The sequence below is a fragment of the Bicyclus anynana genome, chromosome 8, assembly GCF_947172395.1.
Source record: "Bicyclus anynana chromosome 8, ilBicAnyn1.1, whole genome shotgun sequence".
Taxonomy (NCBI): domain Eukaryota; kingdom Metazoa; phylum Arthropoda; class Insecta; order Lepidoptera; family Nymphalidae; genus Bicyclus; species Bicyclus anynana.
This window is the reverse complement of record NC_069090.1, coordinates 14,454,486-14,468,840: the sequence shown is the minus strand read 5'-3', so window position 1 is coordinate 14,468,840 and position 14,355 is coordinate 14,454,486. Positions and strand designations below refer to the sequence as shown.

Below are 14,355 nucleotides of genomic sequence, written 5' to 3'. Positions count from 1 at the left end.
CGTTTAGAAGTCTCCTTTCAGTTGAAACACGACGTGATTCGATCTGCGACTAACATTAATTTTATGAATTTTAGTGGAGATAAATTTTTTTTTTTTTTTTTTCAAATAAATTTAGTCAGTATTTTTAGCTAGCTAGCGATTACTAATACATCAATAGTTAGAAATTCGTAGCATGTATACCTAATGTTTTCGTAATTCGACAGCGTGAGTTTTCAATTCATCACTATCTCTCTCTTGTTGACATGTAGGCCTAGGATTCGCGACACAAGAAATCTCGTGAAAATTGAGAAAGATATAAATTCGGACCTCACACTGTCGAATTTTAAAACATCGTGACAAAATTACACTTTGGGTTTCTGAAAAAAAATCTAGATTTTATGAGTAGCCACAGTTTTTTGTGGATATTTTATTTTCGGGTGAATATCTTGCTATGGTTTGAAAAACACGTCACCTTGGCCTACATCTGCCTATAACAGAGTATTGTCTGGAAGGGTAAACTGATATTTTTTTTGGCAGTACCTAATAGTTGATGGTATGTTAAGTAGTTTTACAATTTAAATACCTCTAGACAAGAGGCATCCTAAGTAAGCGCTATATAGCTAGGCTATATGTTTTATTAAAAAAAAGTGAAAAAGATTGCCGATACTTAATACATCAACATTTTACAAGGCATGCAATGTGTTATTCTGGATAATCTATCAATAGACAATTAAATGCTAAAAACCTATCAATAATAAACTCAAATAGGTACTTACTCCACATATCGCCAGAAAACAAATTAAAATTAAAAACATGTCTTCAAATTTTGTAAATTAAAATACAAAGTACGCTCTTTTAAATAGTTACTTCATAAGAATAAGGCTCTTTGCGCACTGCCACCGATCAGAATAATCCGATACGATCTAAAAATATAATACCGCAATTCGAAAACAATGCAGATTAAAAACTTGGATCGAATCCGATTATTTTCAAGACTGTGACAAAGATGTGATGTTTTTATGCATTAATACTGGGTTCAGCATGGTTATTATGTAACTCGGTGTACCATTCAAGTAATCAGTCACTACATCATTTTTCATCGTATTTTCGTTTTTGCAATCATTTGACATTTGATTTCGAAAAACGAAATTTAGATCTTAAATTCTTAGATATCGTATGGCTACTTTGGATCTACTCAAAACTATCTACACGTAAAATATCGTATTTATAATTTTATACAGTGCGAATAGCGCCTTTACTTAACCTAATTAAAAAGATAACGCACACTACTCGTACAAGAAAAATTTGAATGATTATGTTTGTTTATATTTCAGCTAAACAAGTAGCTCATTTACAATGCCAAAATTTATATTGAAACACTAACTTCATGTATTGATTTTGCCCAAAAACCGAGAGTAAACCCATGGTGCTCAGCTAGTCAATAACAGTAACCTCTATTTGACGTTTGCATTATCACCATATACATTATAAAATTATACCAATTTTGTTAACACTTAACGTTGACATAAATACTGAAATCGTTACCCTATGAAAACACTTTAATTAATTTAATAACTCGTTATTTCTCATATGGCTTTATCTATTTATGCCTTTTTTTTTATATTCTATACAAGTTAGCCCTTGACTACAATCTCACCTGATGATAAGTGATGATGTAGTCTTAGATGGAAGCGGGCTAACTTGTTAGGAGGAGGATGAAAATCCTCACCCCTTTCGGTTTCTACATGGCATCGTACCGGAACGCTAAATCGCCTGGAGGTATGTCTTTGCCGGTAGGGTGGTAACTAGCCACTGCGGAAGCCTCCCACCAGCCAGACCTGGACCAATTAAGAAAATCTCAATCGGCCCAGCCAGTGATCGAACGCAGGACCTCCGTCTTGTAAATCCACCGCGCATACCACTGCGCCACGGAGGCCGTCGAAATATGCCTACAGAAAGTTGCGACAACTATGTTTCAAAAAGTAAAACTACAATAACATTCTCTCAAATAAGAGTAGGTATCATACATTTAAGCCGTTTCAAGAGATACATGAAATAACACAGTCTGAAAAACCTTTATGATATTCTGACATGGCTTGAATTAATACATCACCGGGTTAGCACCGCCTTCAAACTGATCAGAAGGTAGAATAGACTACGATGTTGTTTTTCGCTTTTTAGTTTAGTCGGTACGTTTTATCTTTTTGAAGACGGTTTTTTTTTTTTTTTCTTTTTTTAAATGCAAACAATATTTTATACAATAAAATAATTATTTTATTAATTCACCCAACTTCTCTGACTAATATCAAAGGTCATCAATATACTGTCGCAAATTATTCCTTCGGACGTATCTCCTCACAAAGGGATAGTTATCTCTGACGAATTGAAACAGTCCTGGATAATCAATGCGATAAACTTTTACGTTTCTGTCAAACTGATTAATTCTAAGTATGTCTTCTGGATCGATGGTAAAACCAAAAATGTCTACGTTCTGTTTAATGTGATCAATGTTAGACGATTTAGCAATTGGAATAATACCGCGTTCGACCTGAAACATATTAAAAAATTCAAATATCAATAAAGCGTTTGAAAAAGTGGTATTTCTACTCATATTTCCTTAATACATCATCATAATCATCATGCATGAACTGCTGGACATAGGTATCTAAGCAGCGCCAGCCTGCTTTATTTTTAGCTTTTTGCAAACTTCTGGAGGTCGTCGCTCCACGTCGCCGTCTAGTGAGGGGCGCCTCATACTCCGATTACAGAGACGCGGTCTCAACTCAATAACCTTACGACTCCAACGACCATCGGTCGTCCGACAGGCATGTCCAGCCCACTGCCACTATATTGTACTAGCCCTGAGAGATATGTCGGTTACTTTCATTCATTAACGAATCACTACAAATCGATTGATTGTTGAGTGATCATATGTGTTTCAAAAGAAGTCCTTTTAAATTTAACTATCAAAACTTAGTTTCTGCCGTGCAATGGTGCTAACGCTGCTTAGCGCTTTCACCTGAAAGCGGGTTTTGAGCCAGGTGTCATGTTAATTCGCACGAGTTCTAAGTAGGTATACCTGCAATACTTAGAAAAGTATATTAAAATTATTTACCGGATACCGCAAGACAATCTGGCTGACATTCACAGCGTATTTTCTGGCCAACCCCACCAAGAATGGATCGTCGAAAGTTGGTGGTAACGATAAATCATTTAGAGTTCTCGGCACCAAGAAACCAAATGGCGCATATCCTGTTACAACTATATTTAAGCTTTGACAATAAGCTACTGTCTCCAGATTCGCGTATGTAGGATTTGTCTGAAAAGTGCCAATTAATATTAGTAAAGGGTGTAGATTCGCATTTTCAGTTACGTTATCTACCCATATTCGGCTCACTGCTGAGTTCGAGTCTCCTCTCAGAATGAGAGAAGTTAGGCTAATAATCCACCACGCTGGCCCAATGCGGATTGGCAGACTTCACACACGCAGATAATTAAGAAAATTCTCTGGTATGCAGGTTTCCACACGATGTTTTCCTTCACCGTAAGTTCACGAGTAAAAAACTTTTCAGTGTGATGTGCATTTTAAGAAATAAGAAATTTAATATCAAACAGAGTGTCTCATACTGGGAATTTTCTTAACTCTCTATGTGTGTGAATTTAGCCAATCCGCATTAGGCCAGCGTGGTGGACTGTTGGATTCGAAACTACGCCCTCCGCATCGAAGGCAAAGGTCTTATCCACTGGGCTATCACGGCTGTATTATGTATAAATACACCCAGACACTGCAAGACACCCATGATCATCACACAAATATTTTCTAATGTTGGATATCGAACCCACGGCCGTGGATGCAGAAAGCAGGGTCACTACCCACTCAAATCAATTATGAATGAACTAGCTGACGCCGCGTTATTACACCCGCGTTGTTCCCATTCCCGTAAGAATACGGGGATAATATATAGCCTATAGCCTTCCTCGATAAATGGGCTATCTAACACTAAAAGATTTTTTTGAATCGGACCAGTAGTTCCGGAGATTAGCGCGTTCAACCAAACAAACAAACTCTTCAGCTTTATAATATTAGTATAGATGAATTCAGCCACCTTACCTCGAGTTGATTAACAGCAGGCACGGTATCCGAGTTAGCCAAGATCCTGGTCATGAACGTGCTGTTGAAGTTCGATAGACCGATCGACCTCGTCAAACACAACCGCTTTGCGTCTTCAAGCCCTCTCCATATCTCCAAGTTATCGTAATCCTTTGATCCAACCTATATTAAAACAAAAATAATCAAAATATGTTATCGCCGCGTTGCAAAGACTTGCGGTACGGACGGCTTCAGTGTGCTCGTGGCGTTCGAGCCGTCCACATCTCTTGTTGTGTAATTCTTTATGGGTTACTTGGGATAGCCGGGGAGAGTGAATTGAGTGGAAAAGAGGAGTGTTTGTTAACAGTCAAAGGCGCCTTTAACCCTACACACAACGTACACAAGTGCGTGACTTCACTCAAGGTCATTCTCTGCCATTTTAGGGTATTATTTTGGTTACAGTTTGATTTGTTAATTAAGTTGTCCTGACAAAATATGTTGTGAATCAATAACCTTTGTTCAACATTACTTTTCTTATTTTTGTAATCACTTTTGAGTCCGCTAAAAAATAGTTATGAAAGGAGTGATAAAATTTATTGATTGATTATTGAGCTTATGGTAGACGTCCACAGATCGGAATCGTACGTATCGGAGGCATCGCATCAAACGAATTTTAATATTCTTTGTATATTATTTGTAAGTCATACGAGTGCGTCCACTGTTACGCATCGTACGGATCGCATCAATAGACATTCCGACATTAGAAGTAAATATTAGGTTCATATATAATAATAATTAAACATCATCATATCAGCCGATGACCGTCCACGTGACTTCCAAACATCACGATCCTGAACCGCCTGCATCCAGCGAATCCCTGCGACTCGCTTGATATCGTCAGTCCATTTGGTGGGGGGGTCGAGTCGCTATTCCAGCACCACGGGACCCCAAAATCCATCGGCTATTTGAACTATGTGACTCGCCCATTGCCACTTCAGCTTCGCGACTCATTGAGCCATGATGCTTCTGCGGATCTCCTCATTTCTGATTCGATCACGCAGAGATACTCCGAGCATAGCTCGTTCCATCGTCCGCTGTGTGACTTTGAGCCTTCTAATGAGGCGACCAAGTCAAACAAGGGGCGGAAATGAACCCTTAGGGAGAGACCAGTACCAGTATAATTAAATATAATAATATTAAAACAAAAAATTAGATTAAGGTAGGTACCATGTCAACTGGTTGATGTATAAGGCACAAGTCCACATAATCTAACTGTAGTCTTTTTAGAGCATTTTTCACAGCTGGCACAACCCCAGCCCTATTAACAACGGAATATGGTAGCTGAAAAATTAACGAAAAAAATATCATTCTTTCAACGCCCTCCTGCATAGCAATAGCTTGGACTATTGCTATCAACATCATCATCAACAGCCAATGGACGTCCACTGCTGGACATAGGCCTCTTGCATGGACTTCCAAACAGCACTGTCCCAAGCCGCCAGCATCCAGCGGCGCCCTGCAACCCGCTTGATGTCCTCAGCCCACCTAGTCGATCGACTATCGAGGGTCGATATGCTATGCAGGGGGGCAATTATAATACCAAAAATTTTCCAAAAGCTGGTCAACATTTTTGGTAATTTTTGGATAGGTTTAATAGAGACAGTACGGTTCACAATCGATCGACAGTTCACAATCTCGCGAGATAGTATAATCTTACAGTATTTACAATTTTACGGAGACATATAAATATGAAGGGCATGGTTACCTTTGTAAGGCTAAGAGATTCAACATCTATACGCTTCAGGTCGATGGACACTTACAGTAGCACTTTGTAGGGCGTGTTTCTTGCCCGTATTGTACGGGAAAACATCGCCTTTTACATAGGTTACGGGCGATGTTTTCCCGTTTACAATAAAGTTGACTAGATGTTTGGTCCGTCAATCATTAGGTACTATCTTTTACTACTTTACTCATCATCATTATCACCATCAGCCGATGGATGTCCACTGCTGCTAGATGCTAGACATGGAATCTCTTAAGGATTTACAAACTGCATGGTTTTGAGACGCCAATAATATTTACTAACCGACGCCCCACGGTTTTACTCGTGTAGTTCTCGTTGCCGTGACAATACGGGAATAAAATATAGCCTATGACATTCACAAATAACGTGACTTTCTAGTGGTAAAAAAAATCCAAAATCGGTTCAGTAGATCCAAACTTTAACTCCTTTTAATCTATGCTAATATTATAAAGCTGAATAGTTTGTTCGTTTGTTTGTCTGTTTGAACGCGATAGTCTCAGGATATACTGGTCCGATTTGAAAAATTCTTTTAGTGTTAGATAACCCATTTATCGAAGTTACCACGCGGCGTCAGCTAGTATTAGTATATATTGTTAACCTAGGAGACGTGATACCCCAGTGGATATGTTCTCTGCCTTCGTTTCGGAGGGCGTACATTCGAATGCGGTCTGGGGCATGCACCTCCAATTTTTCAGTTGTGTGCATTTAAAAAATTAAATATCACTTATCTCAAACGATGAAGGAAAATCATCGCGAAGAAACTTGAGAATTTTCTTAATTCTCTACATGTGTAAAGTCAGCCAATCCACATTTGGCCAACGTGTTGGACTAAGGCCTAACTCCTCTGAATCTGAGAGGAGACTCGTGCTCAACAATGAGCCAAATTTGGATTGTTAATGATATTACCTTGGTACTGATGTACAAATCTTTTCGCTTCACGATGCCTCGACGCGTGACGTTGGCAATGGCCTTACCAACTATATCTTCGGTTAGATAAATGAACGCTGTGTCTATATGCCTGTATCCTGCTTCGATGGCATTAATGGTAGCTTGGCACATGCTAAATCTGTCATCATACTGTAACAATATCATCATAATTAAAACACAGATATAGAAACATCATAATTAAAACACAGATATAGAAACATCATAATTAAAACACAGATATAGAAACTTTACCAACTAATGTTCCCTGAAATGCAAATGAAGGAACTCGATAGAACGATAGCAAATAGCTGAAAACGACATCATCATCATCACATCAGCCGATGGACGTCCATTGCAGGACTGCCTTTTGTAGGGACTTCCAAACATCACGATACTGAGCCGCATGCATCCAGCGAATACCTGCGACTCGCTTGATGTCGTCAGTCCACCTGGTCGACCAACACTGCGCTTTCTGGTGCGGGGCCGCCATTCCTGCACCTTGGTACCCCAACGGCCACCGGTTCTTCGAACTATGGGCCCCGCCCATTGCCACTTCAGAACGAAAATACGAGTATGCTTATCAAACACAAAACCAGGATCGTTGACACCTGTATCCTACCATGTTTATCGTACGGATGCCAAACGTGGTAGCTAACAGAACAATAACTGGAAAAAAATCGAGTCGGGATCGAAAGAAGTTTATTGGAGTTATAAGACAGAGACCGCATGACCCTAAAGAAAATAATAGACAAATTTAAAAATTTAAGAACCATCTAAAGACGCCTAAAATGGTGATGGACAGGCCATATTATATGCGAGAAGGCGTAGGTAAAAGCTGAAGTAAAAAATGAAGAGAACTAACATTCTGTCATTACAATTTTCTTTTTTGTACCGCGGAAGAGAAATAAAGGCAGGCAATTTAAAAATTGGGAAGATGACGGTTCAGAGTGGTAACGCATCGCCAAGGACAGAACAAAATGGAAAGCCTTAGAGGAGTCATTTGTCGAAGAACAAGCTGTATAATAAAAATTGGTTATTACTAATAATTATTTAGTTTAGATAAATGCTTAGTCATATAAATAAAAGTATAATAATGCTTATGTTTCACCCTCGTAGTTCCCGTTACCGTGAGAATACGGGATAAAATATAGCATAAGACACTCACAAATAAGGTGGCTTTCTATTGGTAAAATAATTTTCAAGATCGGTTCTGTATACATATACAGAGACTAGCTGACACCGTACGGTTTCACCCGCGTGGTTCCCGTTCCGTAGGAATACGCAGATATATATTATGTAGCCTTCCTCGATAAATGGGCTATCTAACACTGAAAGAATTTTTCAAATCGGACCATTTGTTCTTGAGATTAGCGCGTTCAACCAAACAAACAAACTCTTTAGCTTTATAATCGTCGTCGTTATCAACCCATATTCGGCTCACTGCTGAGCTCGAGTCTCCTCTCAGAATGACAGGGATTGGGCCAATAGTCCACCACGCCGGCCCAGTGCGGATTCTCTGGTATGCAGGTTTCCTAACGATGTTTTCCTTCACCGTTTGAGACACGTGGTATTTATTTTCTTAAAATGCACACAACTGAAAAGTTGGAGGTGCATGCCCCGGGCCGGATTCGAACCCAAACCCTCCGGAATCGGAGGCAGAGGTCATATCCACTGGGCTATCATGCTTAGCTTTATATTATTACATTACTTACATCCACTACATAAGTACCGAAGGCATTAGCCGGTATCCAGTTGCCATCGTTCAATTTTCGCCTTTCTGTTGAAATTCGGTTTCGACTACGGTACAGTAACTCGGACTTCACCTGCAAATGGCTCTTTTTATACACTCTTAAACTATTTAACCTCTGACGCAAAAAGAGAGGTGTTATAAGTTTGAAGTGTCTGTCTGTCAGTCTGTCTGTGGCACCATTGCTCCCGAACGGATGAAGCCTTTTTAATTTAGTTTGTATTGTATGAAAGGGGATTTATGTGCGAGTGTTCTTAGACATGTTTGATGAAATCAGTTGAACCGTTTAAAATTTCTGGGGGATTCAAGTGAGGAAGAACAACCGAATGTCTGCAAATATACTCGAGTGTGGTCTCAAATGAAAGCGCACTGAAAGAGAATATTGATGACTTGATCGAGAGTGTAATTAATAATTTCTTAACCTTCGGGGGATTTTCAATGTTATTTTCAAATATTGGATAGAAGCAGGCTGTACTTTGCGGAAGTTCATCATGATTATATAATGATTTATTTATTTTGCTATCATCCGCGAAAAGTCGACGAACCCATGCGACAACGTCACCCAGGTCCGACAAAATACTCTCTACGTACGTTTCACCCCGAAACCGGAGCACCCTCAGGAGATGTTGACTCTAAAACGTGCAATTGCAAAGACTTTGCAATTTTGTTGTCGTAAAAAACGTTGTCGCATGGGTTCGTCGACTTTTCGCGGATGATAGCAAAATAAATAAATCATTATATAATAATGTTATTTTCATTTTTAATATAACAATAAAAATATACCTAAGTACTTACAACACAAATTATCGTCAATACAGAAACTGAAAAAAGTAACATTGTAAAACAGAATTCGTCAGACGACTTCGAGAAAAAATTTAATTCATGCTTCTTATACCTCATTTTAGATAATTCTAAACCTTGAATAAACACCTATTCTACAATGCCAAAATTTTAATGATTACATTTACTGATATTTTTGATCGACTTCAAAGAAAGACAGGGTCGTCAAATCGACGCGTATTGCCTAATTCAAATTGTTTATTTGCTAATTACAATGAATAGGTACAAATTTATTTATTTTCAATTTATTATCATATGTCCCGGGATTCAAACCTTGGACTGTAGCCGAGCCAGCTAACCACGGTACCAATGAGGCAGTTAGAAAAACTATTGCGTTTTTTTGCCAAATTGTAGTCGTTCAACTAAAAAACGTTAAGTTACATCCCTAAATTTTGTTAGTAGTTGTGAGTTCCAACACAGATATAAATGACCAATCAGCACGTTGCTCTGTCTCTAACATCCAGTCGTTCTGGTAACTAGCCGAATTGCTGTCCAGCTACGGACCTGGTTTATGCCCGCCACTGGTCTGGACTAGTAATAAGACTAAGACTAACATTAGTCGCCTATATACTCTATACCCTTTGCAGGTCCTCGCGAGTCGTGAAAGTGATCCATAGCACAGTAAAAATATAAAAGCTTGTCGCGCAATTTGAAAATAAACTAGTACCAATTTAATTATGTAAATTGATCTGGTAACTTTATTATATTTCCAATTTTAATTTAATGCTGATAGATAATTAATCCTCACGACAAGCTTTTTATCATTTAAGTTGTTCATAATGAGGTTATAAGTTGATAGGTAGTTAAAATGTTGAAAGAAAAAAATATTTTCTTCTTTTTAGAGCAATATAATTTATTTTTTATAAACACCGAGAGGCTGGTAACAGTTAGTCGGAACCCTGGGCCGGACTATAAGATACTAAGTTTTCAGCTAATTTTTCAGCTCGGAGATGAGAACTTGGTGGTGTTACACCTCGGACAGCACGTTAAGCCGTCGAACCGGGACATCATTTTTTTTTGGAGTTTATTGGAGTTTACTCCTTAAGAATCGATTTTTATATATAAGGCGCCCGGTATGAGAAAAATCCGAGGGGTAAAACCAACTGAACTAACGAAAAAGTGTCACGTTTTTGGTGCGCACCTTTAGTGCGCAACTTTCTAATTTAGCTGTGAGTGTATTGAGACGTACATAGGGTATGCTGTATAGGCGACTATACCTATATACTATATGTTATTGGGCTTGTTTGTTTAATGATTATATCATTGTAAGAGTAAAATATATAATATTGTGAAGTATATTATAAAGTCTATTACTATACATTTAGTCTTCTTTAACATAAGTATTACTAAAGCCCTACTCGATGTGCACTGTTTACCAACAAAAAAAAGTGTGTATGTTAAAAAAAACAAAAAGTTAGCTCGAAGCACGTCTCAATACTCGCGCCTTATAAGTGAAAGGTGCGCAACCGAGGTGCAGCAGGCCGCGGCGTGCGCACCCGCCTACAGCGTGCACATGGGTGCGATGTGCAAGTTGTTGGCGGCACAGCGCACGGTGAAAGGTGCGCAGAATAGGTTGCGCACAAAAAACGTAACGCATGTCATTTCATAACTTATTGGAGTTTACTCCTTAACAATCGATTTTTCATTTATACCCCTCGGTACGTTTTTTGTGCGCAACCTATTCTGCGCACCTTTCACCGTACGTAGCCACCATAGCGTGCACATGCCTAGCGCGTCCGCACGCACGTGCACGCTGTTGGCGGGCGCGCACGCAGCGCTGCACCTTGGTTGCGCACCTTTCACTTTTCAGGCGTTGCTATTGAAAAGAGTAAACTCCATTCGTGCGACGGAGCTGACACACTTTTATATTTATTTTATTTATTACAAGTTAGCCCTTGACTACAATTTCACCTGATGGTAAGTGATGACGCAATCTAAGATGGAAGCGGGCTAACTTATTAGGAGGAGGATGAAAATCCACACTCCTTTCGGTTTCTACACGGCATCGTACCGGAACGCTAAATCGCTTGGCGGTACGTCTTTGACGGTAGGGTGGTAACTAGCCACGGCCAAAGCCTTCCACCAGCCAGACCTGGAATAAAAAAATCTTAAGCGGCCCAGCCGGGGATCGAACCCAGGATCTCCGTCTTGTAAATCCACCGCGCATACCACTGCGCCACGGAGGCCGTCAAATATCATTAATAATAACATCAATTAATAATGGTCGTTAATGTTTTTTTTTAATTATCACTCTAAGCCCGCAAACCTGGTTATAAGGTCCTGTGAGGAAGGATAAGGCCTTTTAATGATGATGATAAACTTATCATACGTACTTAGAACATGAAAACTATGTAATTAACCTAATTAATACATTACCTTCATTGCAAGACATCTATTAGCAGACTCATAGATAAAATACTTACAAAATTACCTATAGCTAGTTTTTATATATTTAGCATTATTAAGCTGTTATTATATTAGTTACCTATAGTTAGTAAGCCTAGGAACATGTACAAAGAACATAAAGTTTTTACCTACCAACAACTAAAATAACTCAAAATATTTTAAACGAAATGAAAATGTACCTAAACATTTTCATTTCATTCAAAATATACCTACTAAATTAAAAATAAAGTGAACTACAAAAATCAGCATTGAGTTCATAAAGTTGAAATCCATAACATTCACTAACGAATTATGATTAAATTAGACCAAAGAAGGGAAATGAAACGACATTCGAATGTTACGATCGCTACGATCAATAGGAACAGAGCAGTGAAGGGAAATATTGGGAAAACGGGAGAAGTTACTCCATTTTGACAGCGTTACTACTGTAAGGGCTGGATTAAAGAAGACTAAGGGCGGACGAAGTCGCAAGCATCCGCTAGCGTTTAAATAATCTCATCAACAACTTAAGAGCGCGCAGCGCGTCGGTACGATATGGATAAAATTCGAAGCGCAAACGAAACGCCGAATTATGACTTTCACGTGAGTGAAAAGCACGGAGCGATTGACGCGCGACGCTAATTTTATGACATGAGCGCCAAAACCATTTTTAGCTTATTGCAAGTAAATTAAACAACATAACGAAAAACAAAATGGCCATGTTCAAGATATATACCTAATTTTCTATAAAAAAAAAAATATAAGAAAATAAGTTTGCTTTTCCTGAGATTGAAAGCAAAATGTGAGCAAAACATGTATTTTTCATAAAAATAAACTATCGAGAAAAGTTTTACAAATTGTGTATTTTGTATAGTCATAACGACTCTAACACTTTGAAATATCATTTACCCAAATATCAGGCTCCTAACTTTTCCAGAATCTGAGATCCAGAACCATTTGTAACCACCAAATTACATATTGCACACTCTTAACTACCTACTACACTGTAGTGTAGTGTAGCATGTTGAAAAACTACTAAAATACCAATTATTAACGTAGGTACACTGTTTTCTACACAAAAACTCTTATACCAATTACGGTGATAGCCCAGTGGATATGTCCTCTGCCTTCAATTCGGAGGGCGTAGGTTCGAATCCAGTACGGGGTAAGCACCTCCAACTTTTCAGTTATGTGCATTTTAAGAAAATAAATGTCACGTGTCTCAAACGGTGAAGGAAAAATATCATGAGGAAACCTGTACCTATACCTGAGAATTTTATTAATTATCTACGTATCTGAGGTCTGCCAATCCGCATTGGTCTAGTATGGTGGACTACTAGGCTAACCCCTCAGATTCTAAGAGGAGACTCGTGCTCAATAGTGAACCGTATATGGGTTGATAATGACGATGACACAAACTCTTGTTAACTAAAGTCTGTTTTTTTAAATAATTATTACTATTAGTACAAGTTATGTATGTACCTAATTGCGTTTAATATTTGTATTACTCATACCCCGCGGTTTTACCCGCGTAGTTCACTTTTCAATATTGCCCATGCTACTCCGTGATAATGTAGCTTTCCATTGGTAAAATGATTTTACAAATCTGCCCTATAGGTTTTGAGTTTTGTGTATTACATACAATAATATAAATCTGTCCTCTTCATAATATTAAATTAATAGATATAAATAATGTATTAATTTAATATTATGAAGAGACAAAAAATTTCAAAATTAACTGTATTAAGTTATATTGATTTTTTTTTGTTTTTTTTTTTATTGAGAAAGAATACAATATGGAACTTAAGCTCACTTATCCTAATAAGTCAAATCATGCCCACGTGGAATGGTGGCAAGAATACTAGCTGCATTTCCGCGCTGGACAGCCAGGCTGATACTTTGCGCAAAAAATGAACCAGCACTTCTGTCACCAGTGGAGGCAACTAGCCGCGGTGAAATTATTCGGTAAAATTGTTTGGCACTGCGACTCCATGGCCCAAGGGTCTCCACGGCAAAAGGTACAAATATGTAACTCTCTGTCTCTGTATTAAGTGCATAGTTCTCTAGATGATACTAAAATACAAACAAACTTTTTAAAATTTCTGTCTGTTTGTCCGGGCTAATCCCTGACGACAAACGTCTTATTGTTTCTTTAATAAAACTGCGGCTTTTGAGGCTTTTGGAGTGGGTGATATCAAAATGTATAACGGATAAAAGTAAAAACGATTGTTGTGTTTTACATGTATAAATTGATAATTGTCTTATATCCAGTTAAAAGTTAAAAGACTGTTTTTTTTATTAGGCAACCGACTTTTATTAGGCAAATCGTGTACATTCATTTGAAGTAAGCAGCCAAGGAGTTTTCTTTAAAGGTTTTCGTAATATTGGGTCAAATTATTGCGTCGAACATATCTTCTGAGTGCCGGGTATTCTTCACGTACAAGTCTAAACAGTCCTGGATAGTCAATGTAATAGACTTTCGTGTTCCTGTCAAACTTATTTATATGGAGTATCTCAGAATCAGTCATAGAAAAACTGAAGATGTCAAAGTTCGATTTAATGTGATGCCTTTTGAACGATGTG

At 38.2% G+C, this 14,355-nt stretch overlaps 1 protein-coding gene across 1 annotated transcript; it reads right to left on the bottom strand.

Annotated features, from left to right (window-relative positions):
* Nucleotides 1-2,284: 2,284 nt before the first annotated feature.
* Nucleotides 2,285-8,559, bottom strand: LOC112048914 (aldo-keto reductase AKR2E4-like). Its single transcript, XM_024086618.2, has 6 exons — nt 8,530-8,559; nt 6,780-6,950; nt 5,297-5,410; nt 4,091-4,252; nt 3,095-3,298; nt 2,285-2,527 (listed from the first exon to the last, which is right to left on the bottom strand). Exons 1-6 carry the CDS (start codon nt 8,557-8,559, stop codon nt 2,285-2,287), a joined length of 924 nt encoding a protein of 307 aa, XP_023942386.2.
* Nucleotides 8,560-14,355: the final 5,796 nt, after the last annotated feature.